We start from the raw sequence: 14,988 nt of genomic DNA on the forward strand, positions 1-14,988 counted from the left end.
CAATGTCTGCCACGTGTGCAGGAAAAAAATTGAAAAGGCCGTCCCGGGGTTACACACGTATTGGAGCTTCGTCTCCATAGGAGTGGAAGAAATCGAGGGGTCGAGGTCGACGGCAGGGATCGCAGTTTGAGAGCTTCCTTATTTAGCTGCTCCAAGCCTCCCACCCGATTGGGGCTCTTGAGGACGGGAAAAATAAAGGAAAAACAGGAAAAATGGTTGGGGCTTCTCACACCGTTACAACTTGCTTGGGAAAAAAACCAAATCAGAACCTAAGAAACCCTTTAATGTCTCTCCACTACTCTCCTATCCCACAGATCTCTGAAAAAGAGAATGAAATGAAAAGAAAAAGAAGCAAAAAGGGAAAAATTTGATCATCTATGTGGGGAAAGGTCATACCCTTAATTTTTTTCCATCTTTCCTTTGTTTTTGTTGATTTTTCCTATGTTTCCCATCCCTAGGAGTCCAATCGGGTGGGAGGCTGGGAGCGGCCGAACAGGGAAGCTCAGACGATGGCTGGGCTTTTTTGTTGGGTATTTCCTTTGTTTTTTCCATTCTTGGGAGTCTTAATTGCATGCGATGCTTTTTATGAAAGTCCACAGCAAAAGCAGCGGTCACCATTCTTTGATCCATTAACACTTGGGTTTATGAAGACTATTGAGCACAAATCTGATTGGGCAGGGGAGCGGAAAATCTCAGAACAAGAATCCAATTTGCGAGAGAGAGAGGCATGAGGTTGGAATTGTCATTGCTTGCTTTGTATTTGCTTTGGGGATTGTGCCAAAGCAACAAGAATGGTGAAAGACTTATTCTGAGTTACCATAGCATTGCTGAAATTATCATCTTTTTGTAGCTTGAAATGAGCCGTATGGTTCTGGCCTGATTGGTTGTCTAAGGAAAAGTGTAGGTTTTGATGCCCCATAACCATGGCTTCCATATCCGATGCGTCGAGCGGTGGCTGGCTGCCTAGAGCTCTTGTCTGACCTGCCGGGCTAGATGCCATGTGGCGCGTGCCAAGGGGAACAGTCTGGTCGTCGTTGAGCCTTAGGTAATGGTGGATAGACTGGGAGAAAGAAAAGAAAAAGTTTGAAATGATAAATAATGGCCCAAATGGAGGCTTTGTAACAGCTGTAGATGTTGGAGAAGTTACCATATCAATTTTTTTTTTGATCGTAGAAGTTACAATATCATTATAAACTTAACATTATTTATCATATCATTATAAACTTAAATTGATTTCTACTAGTGTTTTAAACTGCAGATTTTTGTTATAAACTGATCTGTATGTCTATCTGTCTGATTCTTTGTATGCATGTATGTATGCACACATGTTTACATAATTGTGCACACTAGGCATGTACATGGTATGTATGCGTGTTATTGGTCCGTGGTTGGGAGGGAGTGGTAATGTGCTTATTTTAAAATTATTTTCCTTTTAGCACTTGCTTGGATATTAAATAAGCTTTTAAAATTTTTTGAATTTTGCAGTGTTAAGTTCTTGGATTTTATTAACTTTCTGTTGTATCTTTAAGTGGATTATGAACATATTGTCGGCGCTGCCATTGAAAGAATTAGATATGTGATAGTAGAGGATCGAATGAGAAGGAGAAGGAGAGATGGAAGGATTTAAAAATGGTTAAAGATAAAAATAGTAAGAAATGATTGGTTTAGAAAGGAGTTCGTGGAATCGGGATCGTCGGATCTTAGAAGATTTGTTCCATAGCTTATAATACATGCTATGCATAAAATATAATTTTTTAAAATTATTTTAACTATTTTTTAAATATATATAGAATAGATATAATAAAATAGATATATAAAATTAAATATTATTTTTAAAAAATTGAATCCCATGCATCGCATGGGGTTACAAGCTAGTTTAGCTTTTAAAGTTGAAGCTGTTCTTGCTTTCATTCAACTATATTGAACACTTGTAACCAACATTACATATCTCTGTGCACAATGAATCTGAATTCTTCTTCTTCATCATCGTTGTCTTTGTTTTTTTCTTCTTCTTCTTCTTCTAGAGAAGGAACCATAAAATCTCACAATGGAATAAGAAATAAGAAGCAAACTGAAGTTCACACTGACAATCAAGGGTATAATCATCATTAGACTTTGACCTGCCAAAGATTATCCTTTCTTATTTGTTGATAGTTTGCCTGTGACCATGTTCCTTTTAACATATAGAAATTTGTTTTTTTTTTTTCATAGTATGTTTATGAATCATCTTTTCAGATCAATGCTATCCTTAGTTGTTTTTCTTTTCTTTATGTTTTCTCTCTTTTCATATAGATGGCTTTAAAGTTTGCTTCTTGTTATCTTATGCATTGACTTTGTCTATTATCTATTATTGATGCTGCAGATTTTCTGGTTCTATCCTCTATATGTTTTCAGCTTCATACTGAGCACCCTGTGGTAGGTATCTTGCTGTCAACTTAAGCTTTCATTTATATATATATATATGCGTAATGTATGTAATGTATATAATCTTTATTGTCGTTGTAGGTGTCTTTTAGGTGTTTATTGTTGTTTTAGGTGGAATGGATCTGGCAAGTTGCTGGTAGAAGAGTCCTCTATGAAACTAAAACAAGAACAAGAAAGAATGTGTGATAGAGCTAGGAAGGGGGGACAAAAAATCAACAAAGAAAATTTTGAGTAAGCTATAAACCTAGGACATCATGAAGAAGACAGTCATGCGTCTAAGCTGGGTTAGCAGGGGATAAAGTTTTGGAAGTGAAACTAGAAGGTTTGGATGCGTGAGCAGTATGGCATGAGGTAGGAAGGTATATTGCCCTGACTCAATGTTTTGAGGAGTAGACTTGAGAAGATAAGAATTGAAGTGATGATGGGGTAAACATGCTCACTGTGATGTATGACCTTGCAAAGAAATGAATGATGGAATAGGTAAATTGCAACCCCTCTAGGAGTGAATAAAATGAGGCCATTTGGTTGTCAATTGTCTCTTACAAAGTCTTCTTCCTTATGCAATACTCATGATTGTGAATGCTTTATACAATTTTATTATTATTAATTTGTACATTATTCAGCCATTATTCATTTATTTTTTGGTGGGTTGGGGGCACAACCATTCCCAACACTCCTAAATTCCCCAACCCTGCTGAGGTTGAGATTGATCACCAATTTCTAGTACAATCACCAAGAAAGTAGTTGGCACCTTCTCATGACCATTGTTTAATTGTACAATAGATTTGAAATTTATTATGATGAAATTTTGTCTCTGATGCTCGCCCTGCTATGAAGGTTTTATGCTATTTCCCCAAAATATCAACTTGCATCAGATTACATGTATTGAGTTGGCTTTTCACTGTTCCTCCATCTCCTTTGTTTAAATGCATGCTCCATTTCTGCTGGTCCTAAACCAGGTACAATGACATCGCTAAGTATGCTTTTGCTGTTCTGACAAAAGAAGGACCTTCCAAGGAACAAACACCTAACAGAAAAGATTTATCAGACTCCCAGAGTTTCAGACAAATGAGCAGGCCAGGTGGATTCGAGCGGTAATCTTGCTAGCATAGCTTTCCAGGTTCTACTATTCCAGTAGTTTCTGCAAATTTCATCAAAATATGCATGATGTTTTTCACAGTATACTCAAAGGTCTCTTTCATGTTTTAATGATCCAATAGGGTGTTTCTTGGAATTGGCGAGCAGGTTTATTCAATCCTTTTGCTGAGCATCTTCTTCATAGAGGTGCAGTGGTGCGCTAGTTTCTGCTTAATGCCTTACATTTTTTTATCTGATCATAGGCTGCTTTTCCACTTTTTATTTTTCTTGAAAGCAAACCTATATATATTAACATGGCCAAGTTCTACCCCAGCTTTTGCATATTGTTTGTATTATATCAAGTATATTTATGATGAAACTCTTTATGTTCTACAATGCAGGTTTCTGCTACAGGTTTTATACCCTATATTGGCAAGGCAATCAATTTTCTGCTTCTTTCCTTGATATATGCCTACTACTGTTTTGAGTATGCATCCAGTTTCTAGAAAACTTTTATACAAATACTGTTGTTTTGAGTATGCATCACAGCTTATGTTTTCTGGTATGAGTTTGTGAAAATAGTGAGAGGACGGCAATTCATTTGCTATAAACATGTTCAGGTACAAATGGAATTTTTCTGAAGTGAGTTTAAATGAAAGGCTTGAGTTCTTCGAATCAAACTGGGCATTTTTTGCAGGATTTGGTATGATTTTTGTTACTCCAGTAGGTTACTTTATGGATAATCTATTGTATACCACATGTGCCTTGTATATTAATTAACATTAGAAAACAAATAAATGCTTATGTGTGTGTATTTGATGATGCTACCGTAGAAGTATTTGCTCATGCTGCTTTTGCTATGAGATGCTTTGTTGTTATTCTTTAACAATGAGATCCTAGATCCTTTATCTTGTGACACACTTGTCTGTGCACTTCAATGACATTCATTTTATGTATCTTACAAGTGTAATGGTCAAAGAATGATTGAGCTATTTTTTATAATAAACTTCTTTTATAGATAAAATTGATGCTCTTTCTCCATATCATCAAACTTGATTCAGTCATTTTTCGTTAACTTATTTCAGCTTTCTAGGTTTCTCATTTGTATACTATTTCTGGATTTTGACATGTTAAATTTTTTCATTTTGAATTTTCAGGAAGTCCTTGTGTTCTTCCGATTCTCTTTTTCTCCACACTTGTGAGTTATGGAATTATGGCTATACTTTATCCAATGGTATGCCTGAAAACTTTTTTATTTTCTTGCCTTAGAGTCTAGGATATAGATTTTTCAAGGCATTTCCTGTTCATGCATATCTCTATTTTCAGCATGCAGCTTTCTTTTTCACCCAACCTTTGGATACTATTTAGCACTATGTTTTTCTAACAAAGTTTTGCTTAGTGTAGACAGGATGAACCAGTAAATTCTCATCTGATTCGAACCAGTCTGGATCAAGCCCTATCTCATTAGGATCCTTGGGAGGTAGTCTTACTTGTGACCTTGTAAAGTCATCAGAAACAGTGTCCAGTTTTCTGGTCATACAATTGTGGACATCAAGGAAACTGTCCTGTTCATTGAGTAGCATTAGTAATTTAGGACAAAGATTCAACAATCTTAAAAAAAAAAAAAGAAGAAAGAAAGAAAATCAGTGTCATTAATAGTCAGTAAAAGTTGACAAATTAGGTGGTCATATTTTAGCTTTTTTTTTTTTTTTTTTGGATGAGGGTGTCATGGTTATGTTTGATGCATGTCTGGTGCAGTTCCCTGTTCTCGATTTCATTGTGATTGTTTAGAATCTTTAGATACTTCCCAGTGCCACTGCAATGGTAAAGTGTATGACATGGTTATCAGCCTTGACTATTATCCTTCCTTGCCATGTCGCGACCTAGTTATTTTCCACAGCAGTTTCTGTCTCATAAAGGGATGATCCAATCATGTCAATGTAATTCAAGGCTTCCCTTTTTGTCATCCTTGTGATAACTGTTTATTAACTGCCCATGGTTGAGCATGTATTGGTAGTTTGGTACAGTATAATTCGTCTAGCATGCAATGACAGCAAGTGTGGATCCATGTTCAATTTCAGTTTCTTCTGAAGTCAGCTGCACCTGAGATTCATCATCTAGTAGTATTTTCACTGGATTTATTTTCAAAAACTCTTCTATATAGTAGAGCCAATGATGCCAAAATAACTCTTAGCTTTTTCTGTCAGTCAATGTTTGATTAAAGCCTCACCGAGTGACACTTTTGGATAGTAAAGTAATTGCTCTTTTTCCTCGTGACTGTTCTCGACTATTTGTAATTTTCCAACCAATGGGTTGTTGATTGTAGCTCAGTGTTTTTAAAATGAGTTAAAAATGAGAAGAGATAGTAAAGAGAAAGTAAGGGAGCAGAGAGAATAATATGAGAAAGAGTAATAGGTCTCGAATCTTGATTTTCTTCTGACCTATATCTCTATTTATATTGATGTTATTACATAAATGCTTACATTGCAATTGCTGATTTTATTCTTCAATTACAGCATTGCAGATTTTCTTTCTAAACATAGCTTACCAAATATATTGGTCAACCACTCCCTAATTATAATATTACAGATTTTCTTCCTAAACATAACTTACCAAAAATATATTGGTCAAGCATTCCCTAATTATAATATTGCAGATTTTCTTCGTAAACATAGCTTACTAAAAATATATTGGTCAACACTGCCTCTCCAGATGGTGCATAGATATCTCTCATTGAATGAAACACCTTACTACTAAGACCTTTAGTCAAAATATGAGCTAGTTGATTTTCTGATTTTACATAAGGTGTACAAAGTAGCCCCTCATTCAACTTTTCTTTAATGAAGTGTCTATCTCGATATGCTTTGTTCAGTCATGTTGAACTGGATTATGAGCAATATTGATAATAGCTTTGTTATCACAATATAGGAGAGGTCCACCATTCTCCATTTTCAGATCTTGCATCAACATTTTAAGCCACAAAAGTTCATAAACTCCATTTGCTATTGCTCTGTCCTCTGCTTCAGCACTAGATCTCGTCACCACTAATTGTTTTTTACTTCTCTAAGTGATTAAGTTCCCTCCAACAAGTGTACAATACGCTGATGTAGACCTCCTATCATCAAGTGACCTAGCCCAATCAGCATCTGTAAAATCTTCTATTTTAAAGTGACCATGGTTCGAAAAAAGTAATCCTTTTTCGGGTGCTGATTTCAAGTACTCAAGATGCAAAAAACAGCATCTAGATGAATAGAGCGGGGATCATGCATAAACTAGCTTACCATGCTAACAGGATAGGCAATATCTGGACGAGTATGAGAGAGATAAATCAATCTCCATACTAATCTTTGATGCCTCCTTTTGTCTACTATTTCTCCATCACCACTCTTGAGATGATGATTTGGATCCATAGGAGTGTTTGTTGGCTTACAACCCAACATACCCGTCTCTTTAAGCAAGTCCAAGATATATTTTCTTTGAGAAATGAAGATATCATTGTCTGATCGAGCAACTTCAATACCAAGAAAATATCGTAGCTTACCCAAATCTTTTATTTCAAACTCCTTAGCTAGACTGGCCTTCAATCTGATAACTTCTCCAGAGTCATCTCCTGTCACCACTATATCATCAACATATACAATGAAAACAGTGATATTCTCATTATTATATTTGATGAACATTGTATGATTTGCATTACTCTGATGATATCCAAAATTAACCATTGCTTTGCTGAATCTATCAAACCAGGCTCGCGGGGATTGTTTGAGACCGTACAATGATTTCTTCAACTTACATACCTTGCCTTCTGTTTTCCAATGAGAAAAATCTGGAGGAATCTCCATATATACTTCTTCTTCTAAGTCCTCGTGAAGGAAGGCATTTTTTACATTCAATTGATGCAATTCTCATCCTAGATTAGCTGCACAAGAAAGAAGAATTCGAATAGAATTCATTTTCGCAATAGGAGCGAATGTCTCTTGATAATCTATTCTATATGTCTGAGTAAATCCTTTTGCGATAAGTCTTGTCTTGAATCTGTCAATGGTCCCATCAGCCTTCTGTTTGATAGTGAAAACCCACTTACAACCAATTGTCCTTTTTCCTGATGGGAGTGGTAAGCTCCCAAGCTTCATTTTTCGCCAATAGTTTGATCTCCTCTATCATAGCTCCTTTCAATTAGGATTAGCAAGTGCTTCCTTCCAATCCTAAGGAATAGACACAGAAGACAAAGACGATACAAAATTTCTATAGGAAGGAGACAATGAGTTATATGAAGCAAAATTAGATATGGGATGTTGAGTACAACTTTGAACTCCTTTTCTAATAGCAATAGGTAGATCAATATCATTAATGATTGGTTCATGATAATTTGAAAATGAGATAGGTGATTTACTAGGAGTAGGAGGAGATTGTGGTAGAACTGAATCTGAGGATGGTGCTTGACTAGGTAGGGTTTGTACAGTGGCTTTATCTACCTATTTTGTGTGAGTTTATGTTTGCAGATCCTTCATATTTTAGTTTGAGTACCTACAACTGCTATCTTTCTCTCCATTCACATTCTCTTGTTCCTTCTCCCCCTTATTTACAATTTTCTCCATCTCCCCCTCACTTCTATCTGGTAAAGTAGGTGAGGAAACCCACCATAATGAGGATGAAGGAGACTCTTCAGCTATGACATTCTCTCCTTAAAGAGACGACTTAGCAAAGTAGGCTTTAGTTTCTCAAAAAGTAATGTCCATACTAACAAACATTTTCCTGATGTGGGGGTGATAGCACTCGTATCCCTTTTGAGTTGCTGAGTATCCAATGAATATACACTTTAGGGCATGTGGGTCAAGTTTGCTTATGATTCTTCGATGATTATGAACAAAACAAACACAATCAAAGACTTTAGGAGGAACAATAAAAGAATAAGTACCTTGAAGGAGCTTACAAAGAGTTCTAAAATCGAGTACTTGTAATGGCATCCGATTGATAAGATAAGCTTTAGTAAGAACTGCATCTCCTCAATAGGTTTAAGGAACATTCATGGTAAACACGAGTGATTTGGCGACGTCCAACAGATGCCGGTTCTTACATTCTGCAACATCATTCTGAGCTGGTGTATCTACATAACTTGTTTGATATATGATGCCATGGTTACCAAGATAATTTTGAAAAGAACTATCTATATATTCTGTACCATTATCACTTTTCAAAATCTTAATTTTTACATTAAACTACGTACATACCATTTTATGAAACAACTTGAAACAAGAAAATATCTTATCTTTAATGTGCAACAAATAGACCCAAGTAGTATGACTATAGCAATCAATAAACGTATCAAACCATCGGAAACCAGATAATGACACAACTCGACTAGGATCCCAAACATTTGAATGAACAATCACAAATGGTGCAGTACTTTTATTATTACTAGAAGGATAAGAAGTACGACTTGCTTGGCGAATTTATAAGCATCACAAAATAAAGTTTTCTTAGTGCACTACTGAAATAAAGTAGGAAATAACTTCTCCATAGCTCTAAAGGATGGATGACTTGACCGTTGGTGCCAATGAAGTAACTGTTGTTGAGCAGGCATCAAGGACTTGAGGTGGAAAACTTGGCTTGCAAAACTTGTATTGGTTGACGAATTAAGACCATCTTCTAATAGATATAAGCCATCTTAAACTCTACCATAGCCAATCATTCTCTCTGTTTTCAGTTATTGAAAGACGCAATAGCTGGGATAAAATGAGACTTTACAATTTAAATCTTTAGTGATTGAACTAATTGATAGAAGATTAGTAAAAAAATTAGGAACATGAAGAACAGAGAACAAGATCAGTGTAGGTGTGCAATGAATATAACCTTTCCCTGACACAGAAGAAAAAGAACCATCTGCTGTACGAACTTTATCTCTACTAGAAGAGGGAAAATATGATAAGAATTCATGTGAAGAATCAGTCATATGATTGGAGGCTCCGGAATCTACGATCCAAGGGTTAGACTTACCAGACATGGAAGCATTAAACGTATTAGCTGATGTACCTGTGTGAGCAAAATTAGAAGTAGAAGATGATATGTTTGAATCAAGTTTGGCCATCAAATGTCTGATTGATTGCAACTCCTCCTTAATGAGATTATTAGTATCTGAGTCTTCATATATATATTCTCTTTCACCTTAGGTATATGAGCTTGTGGTCGAGCAAATCCAGCTCGTTTACCACCACGTCCTCTAGCAGGATGGTCATGTAGTTTTTAACAAGTCTCTTGTATGTCTTGTTCGTCCACAATAATCATACTTCAGCCTATCAACAGTTGCTTGGTCACTATAAGTTTGCCCCTTTGTTTTCTTCTAACTTGAATTTACTACCATTGCAAATCTTTCATGGGTAGTAGTGTTCAACATAGCAGATCTTCTACTCGCCTCTTGCTGTACAAGAGCATAGATTTGTCTAAATGAAGCAAAAAGATCTTTTCTAAGTACTTAAAACTCTTATCTAGTCATACTCCACATTGAGCCCAGCCAAGAAATCATAAACACGCTCCTTATCAATCATTTTCTGGAACTTGGCAGCATCATTAGGGCAGTTAGCTTGGAAATCTTGAAAAAAATTCAATTCTTGCCATAGGATGCTAAGTTCAGCAAAATACTGAGCCACAATTATCTCTCCTTGTCTGGTCTCATGAATCTTTTTCCTTAGTTCATAGACTCGAGCATCAACCCAATTGTGAGTAAGTTTGGGCAGCAGCGTTCCAGATTTTTCATGCAGAATCTAAGAGTAAGTACCCACAAGCGATGTAAGGCTACATAGAATTGATGAGCCAAGACATAACCAAGGAATTCTCAGATTCCCATTGGCCAAAAGAAGAGTCATCAGCTGCAGGTCTCTTTTTCTCCCCAAAAAGGAACCCATACATCTCTTGGGCCTTGATAAACAAACAAGATCGAGACCACGTGAGGTAATTGTTTCCATCTAACTTCATAGGATTGATTTGGAGAGGGGTTATCACCAAGGGCTACAGCCCTCCTCCCATTGCCCTCACCGATGGAGCGGTTGGAATCACCACTGGTACTAACTTCCGACATGTCCTAAACACCACGGGAACGATCAAGAAGAAAAAAAATTCTCACGGGGCCAGTCCTGACAAGAGTTTAGATCAGAACCACGCTCTGATACCAAGTTAAAAATGAGAAGAGATGGTAGAGAGAAAGTAAGGGAGTAGAGAGAATAATATGAGAAAGAGTGATAGGCCTCGAATCTTGATTTTCTTTTGACCTACTCCTCTATTTATATTGATGTTATTATATAAATGCTTACATTGCAATTGCTGATTTTATTCCCTAATTACAGCATTGCAGATTTTTTTCCTAAATATAGCTTACCAAATATATTGGTCAACCACTCTCTAATTATAACATTACAGATTTTCTTCTTAAACATAGCTTACCAAAAATATGTTAGTCAAGCATTCCCTAATTACAACATTGCAGATTTTCTTCCTAAACATAGCTTACCAAAAATATATTGGTCAATAAAATGGCGACATGAACAATTTTGAAAAATAAATATACAGGATACTTTTTTTTTTTGAACAAATAATGATTGACATTTCTTTAGCAAATGCTTCAATGCTTCAATGGTAGTATGGAAATAAAAATTTATACTGCAACTCATCATGCATTTTTTTTTTCAAGAAAAGGAATTTGTTTAACCTTTATTAAGAGGTAATCCAAGCCTCGATCTGCCAGCTATTTCGCTTTAAGTAGCTTCTACATCCCCACCCCACCCACACACACGCCTGGCCCTTCTCTCAAATAATAGGGTTTGAGCACTTTGGGTTGTCTTATTGTGCTTTTAATTATTTGTAGAAGCATTGTTTATGAACACCTCACCTTGTCCTATCCCTTGTAAAATGAGCCCTGTCTTGATGGATGAGCCGCTTAAAAGAACTGTCTAGATCCCCTAATTTGGTTGCATTGTTGGCTTAATGGATTATCTATTTGTCACATAATCCTGCATCCCAATATCTTTTTTGCCATCATTTCTCAAACAGTCATTGAAGCAAAACAGTACTCCAGTTTGTTTTGACAGCAGCAGGCACTCAAGTAGAGCAAGTTATTGATTCTCTAACAAGTTCATGGGGAGGAGGTGGACCAAGAAAGCTTCGAATATTTTATGCTGCAGACAAAGTATCGTAAGTAATCGTAATCAAATTGCTTTTTGCTTATTTAAGCCAATAGATTGTTTGGATGGTTTGTTGGTGGGATAAGTTAATCTTAAGATTTTTTTTTATGCTTCACCACCTGAACATCACGCACTATGTTTTCTTATCTAAGAATGACATACATATCAACAGTTTAATTTCTTGCATTTGTTTAGGTCATTGTTTGACTTGTAGTGTTGCAGTTGAAGCTTACAAGTCAATTAAAAACAGTTTTATCAGGACACAATTCTTGCTTTTAGAAATGTTAAACAGTAGATACAATGAATCCTACTTGTGAGTTGTGAGCTCATTAAAATATAGTCTTTTATGAAACGCTTTTGAGAAATGTCTTTATCCTCTGAGGTTCCTTAACAATTTTGATGCCTATTTTAATTTTCCTCACTAACCTTGGATCGTTGTCTGATCTTAATTATGTTTTTTCATCTCCTTTTTCTTCTTTCCTTCCTTTGTTTTTCTTCTCCCTTCCTTTCTTTCTTTGCTTCCTCTTCTTCTTCCTTTCTTTTCTTCCTTTTTCTTCTTGTTTCCTTTATTTTTTTTACTTTTTATTCTTCTTTCCTTCCTTTCTTCTTTTATTTTTTTTTTCCTTCCTTTCTTGTCTTTCCTTCATTTCTTTCTTTCCTTCTTTCCTGTAGATGGGTATGTTATACATGGAATAAAATGACATAATATTATTCCAAAAAGTCTGCGTCATCAATTATTAATTATGCACAATCAGTGCATCTTACACTCTTTCAAAAGTATTTGTATTAGTAGAAACAGTTTCCAACGCTGCATTTTCATCAAACCCTCAATTCCAAGTATAAACTATTCTTTGTTTACTCTCTTATATCCAATAGTATATGTCCGTGCCCCTCTATCAACACCTATATGGTCTTAATAACATTTAGACGCAAATAAATATGTATAAATTTATTTTCTTATATGGGGAAGGCATATTGTTGATTGCGTTCCACTTCATTGTCAAGGGAGGAGTCCATTATTGAATAGCCTTAGGAACATGGTCTGCTATATTATCCCATACAGCTCAATAAGGGGCATACCATCCCGTATCATACTGATACGGTATCTCGTATCGTATCGACATTTGGTATGCTCTCTCATGCCGTACCAAACTGCATATCGACACTGTAATAGGATGGCACCAGTTCGGAGTCAGGTACTGAGATGGCAAACTTTGCTCGAGAAAGAATAGACCTGAAAAATAACTTTTAATAACAATTTTATATAACTTTTGTTATAAAGCAAGAAACAAAATTCAGGTTCAATAAAGAAAAATGTCGTGTAAGAACCTCGAATCCTAGAAAAAAAATGCTCCACCCACACGCAGACCTACATCAAACTGCTTCATGTAGAAAAAAGAGCAAGGACAAAATTACAGGGAATTGTTTAAATATGTTGATGATAGATCTAAGATGGCAATTTAGTTGTGCCTCATCGAGCAACAAAATGTAGTTGATGGACTGACTTCAAATTGATCATTTGATTTACAAAAAATGATGAATAGTTATAGACTTTGCTATTATATATTGACGAGTTCATAAGTTGAAATATTCATAATGAAACCAAAACACACATGTTGGTGCAAAAATCCGCTTGCGCCGGAGAAGCTGGAGTCGGGGAAGCCGCGGTCGCCGCCGGGACCTGCAAGGGAAGTCTAAACCGGAGGTGGGGTTGCTCCGGCAAGACCCTCCGACGCTCAAGTCAGTTCTCTGCCTCAACAAGAATGGAGTGCTCGAACGGAGAATTTAGCAGAGTTTTGAGATAAGGAAAATGAGCTTAAAGAATAACGTATCTGGGTCCCCCTTTTATAGGCGGAGGAGGCAACGGATTGATGGCGACGTTTGTAACCGTCCGGTAGTGGGCCGCCCATGGTCAGGGGAATTGATTGCGAAAGATAGTGGGGTAGACCCGTGGCTATCGTTATAGCCCGCCACGTAGGGCCTGTTGTAGGTAATGGAGCGGCGTCCGTTGCCGCTAGTTGTCAGCGAATAGTGGGATCGTGCAGCACCTGCCGCAGGGAGCGGAGCAGCATCGTGGCCGTTGACACAGCCTGTCAGAGAGTAATGGGTCCGCCGCAGGGGGTGATGTAGCCGCGCGGAATCCGCTACAGGAAGTGGAACAGGATCATGGTTGTTATTGTGATCTGCCAAGGGCGCGGATCTGTTGACCGAGGCTCGGCAGCGTTCGGAGTTCGGCCTTTGTAAGAGTCCGGGAGGGGTCCTCTTTTTGGTTGAGGTCGTGGGTGGAGTTCGGCTCCGGCGGCTGATACTGAGGTCGGAGACTGGCTCCCGTAGGAGTCCGGGTGGAACCCTCTCGGAGCCGAAGTTGCAGGCGGAGCCCGGCTCCCGTAGGAGTCCAGTCGGAGCCGTCCTGCTGTCGATGGCGGAGCCCGGCTCCCGTAGGAGTCCGGTCGGAGCCGTCCTGCCGTCGATGGCGGAGCCCGGCTCCCGTAGGAGTCCGGTCGGAGCCGTCCTGCCGTCGATGGCGGAGCCCGGCTCCCGTAGGAGTCCGGGCGGAGCCGTCCTGCCGTCGATGGCGGAGCCCGGCTCCCGTAGGAGTCCGGGCGGAGCTGTCCTGCCGTTGATGGCGGAGCCCGGCTCCCATAGGAGTCCGGTCGGAGCCGTCCTGCTGTCGATGGCGGAGCCCGGCTCCCGTAGGAGTCCGGGCGAAGCTGTCCTGCTGAGGATTTCGGCTGTGGGTATTTTATACCCAACACCAGTCCCCCCACTTCCGAGTTTGAATTTCAAGCGAAGGAAGTACACACAGAGAGAGATGTGCACAGCCGGAATCGTCCCTTCGAATTCTGCGCACTGCCGCCCCCAGATATTTTGATATTTAATGAGCGCATGTCAGAGTCTGCTTTTCGGTGAAGGCGACCTGAAGAGTCTTTTCGGAATCCCCGTTGAAACGCGATCCCAAGCGTCGTGCTGCGGGAATTCACGAGCGGTCAACCCTCGATGGCGATGAAGGGGATAAGCGCGACACGTGGCACACACCAGCTGGCCCAGGAATACGCGCCGCCATAACTGCGCCAGGATCCGCCGGCTATTTAAACCCCTCAGTCCCTTCGTGGCTTCATCCTGGCGCTTTCTTTTCGTCTGAGAGTCTTGCTTCTCTCGCCCCAGTCCTTGTCTCCTTCCCTTGCACCATGTCCTTTACTCGGGAGGCTGTTCTTGAGGGAATTTTTAGGGCTTGGAGGAAGGTGAGGAGGGGAATGGCGGCCGGTGAGAATCTCCGTCGTTCTAAAGGGAGCCCAAGGAAGAATTCCTTCAA

The 14,988-nt window shown here is 38.5% G+C and overlaps 1 protein-coding gene across 6 annotated transcripts in view; it reads left to right on the forward strand.

Moving 5' to 3' along the window:
* LOC109504739 (protein EI24 homolog) overlaps nt 1-14,988 on the forward strand; it is a 34,498-nt gene that overhangs the window by 9,643 nt on the left and 9,867 nt on the right. For 2 of the 6 annotated variants that reach the window (XM_073259145.1, XM_019848348.2), the window contains 7 exons: nt 2,363-2,415; nt 3,384-3,518; nt 3,645-3,708; nt 3,903-3,988; nt 4,122-4,204; nt 4,659-4,735; nt 11,570-11,685. In XM_073259145.1, the coding sequence (XP_073115246.1) occupies nt 2,363-2,415; nt 3,384-3,518; nt 3,645-3,708; nt 3,903-3,988; nt 4,122-4,204; nt 4,659-4,735; nt 11,570-11,685 (614 nt within the window). Of the gene's footprint in view, nt 1-2,362; nt 2,416-3,383; nt 3,519-3,644; nt 3,717-3,902; nt 3,989-4,121; nt 4,205-4,658; nt 4,736-11,561; nt 11,686-14,988 lie in introns of all 6 variants that reach the window. The other 4 variants (XR_012142024.1, XM_073259147.1, XR_012142033.1 and 1 more) reach the window with 4 other exon arrangements.

The sequence above is a fragment of the Elaeis guineensis genome, chromosome 1, assembly GCF_000442705.2.
Source record: "Elaeis guineensis isolate ETL-2024a chromosome 1, EG11, whole genome shotgun sequence".
Classification (NCBI taxonomy): Eukaryota; Viridiplantae; Streptophyta; class Magnoliopsida; order Arecales; family Arecaceae; genus Elaeis; species Elaeis guineensis.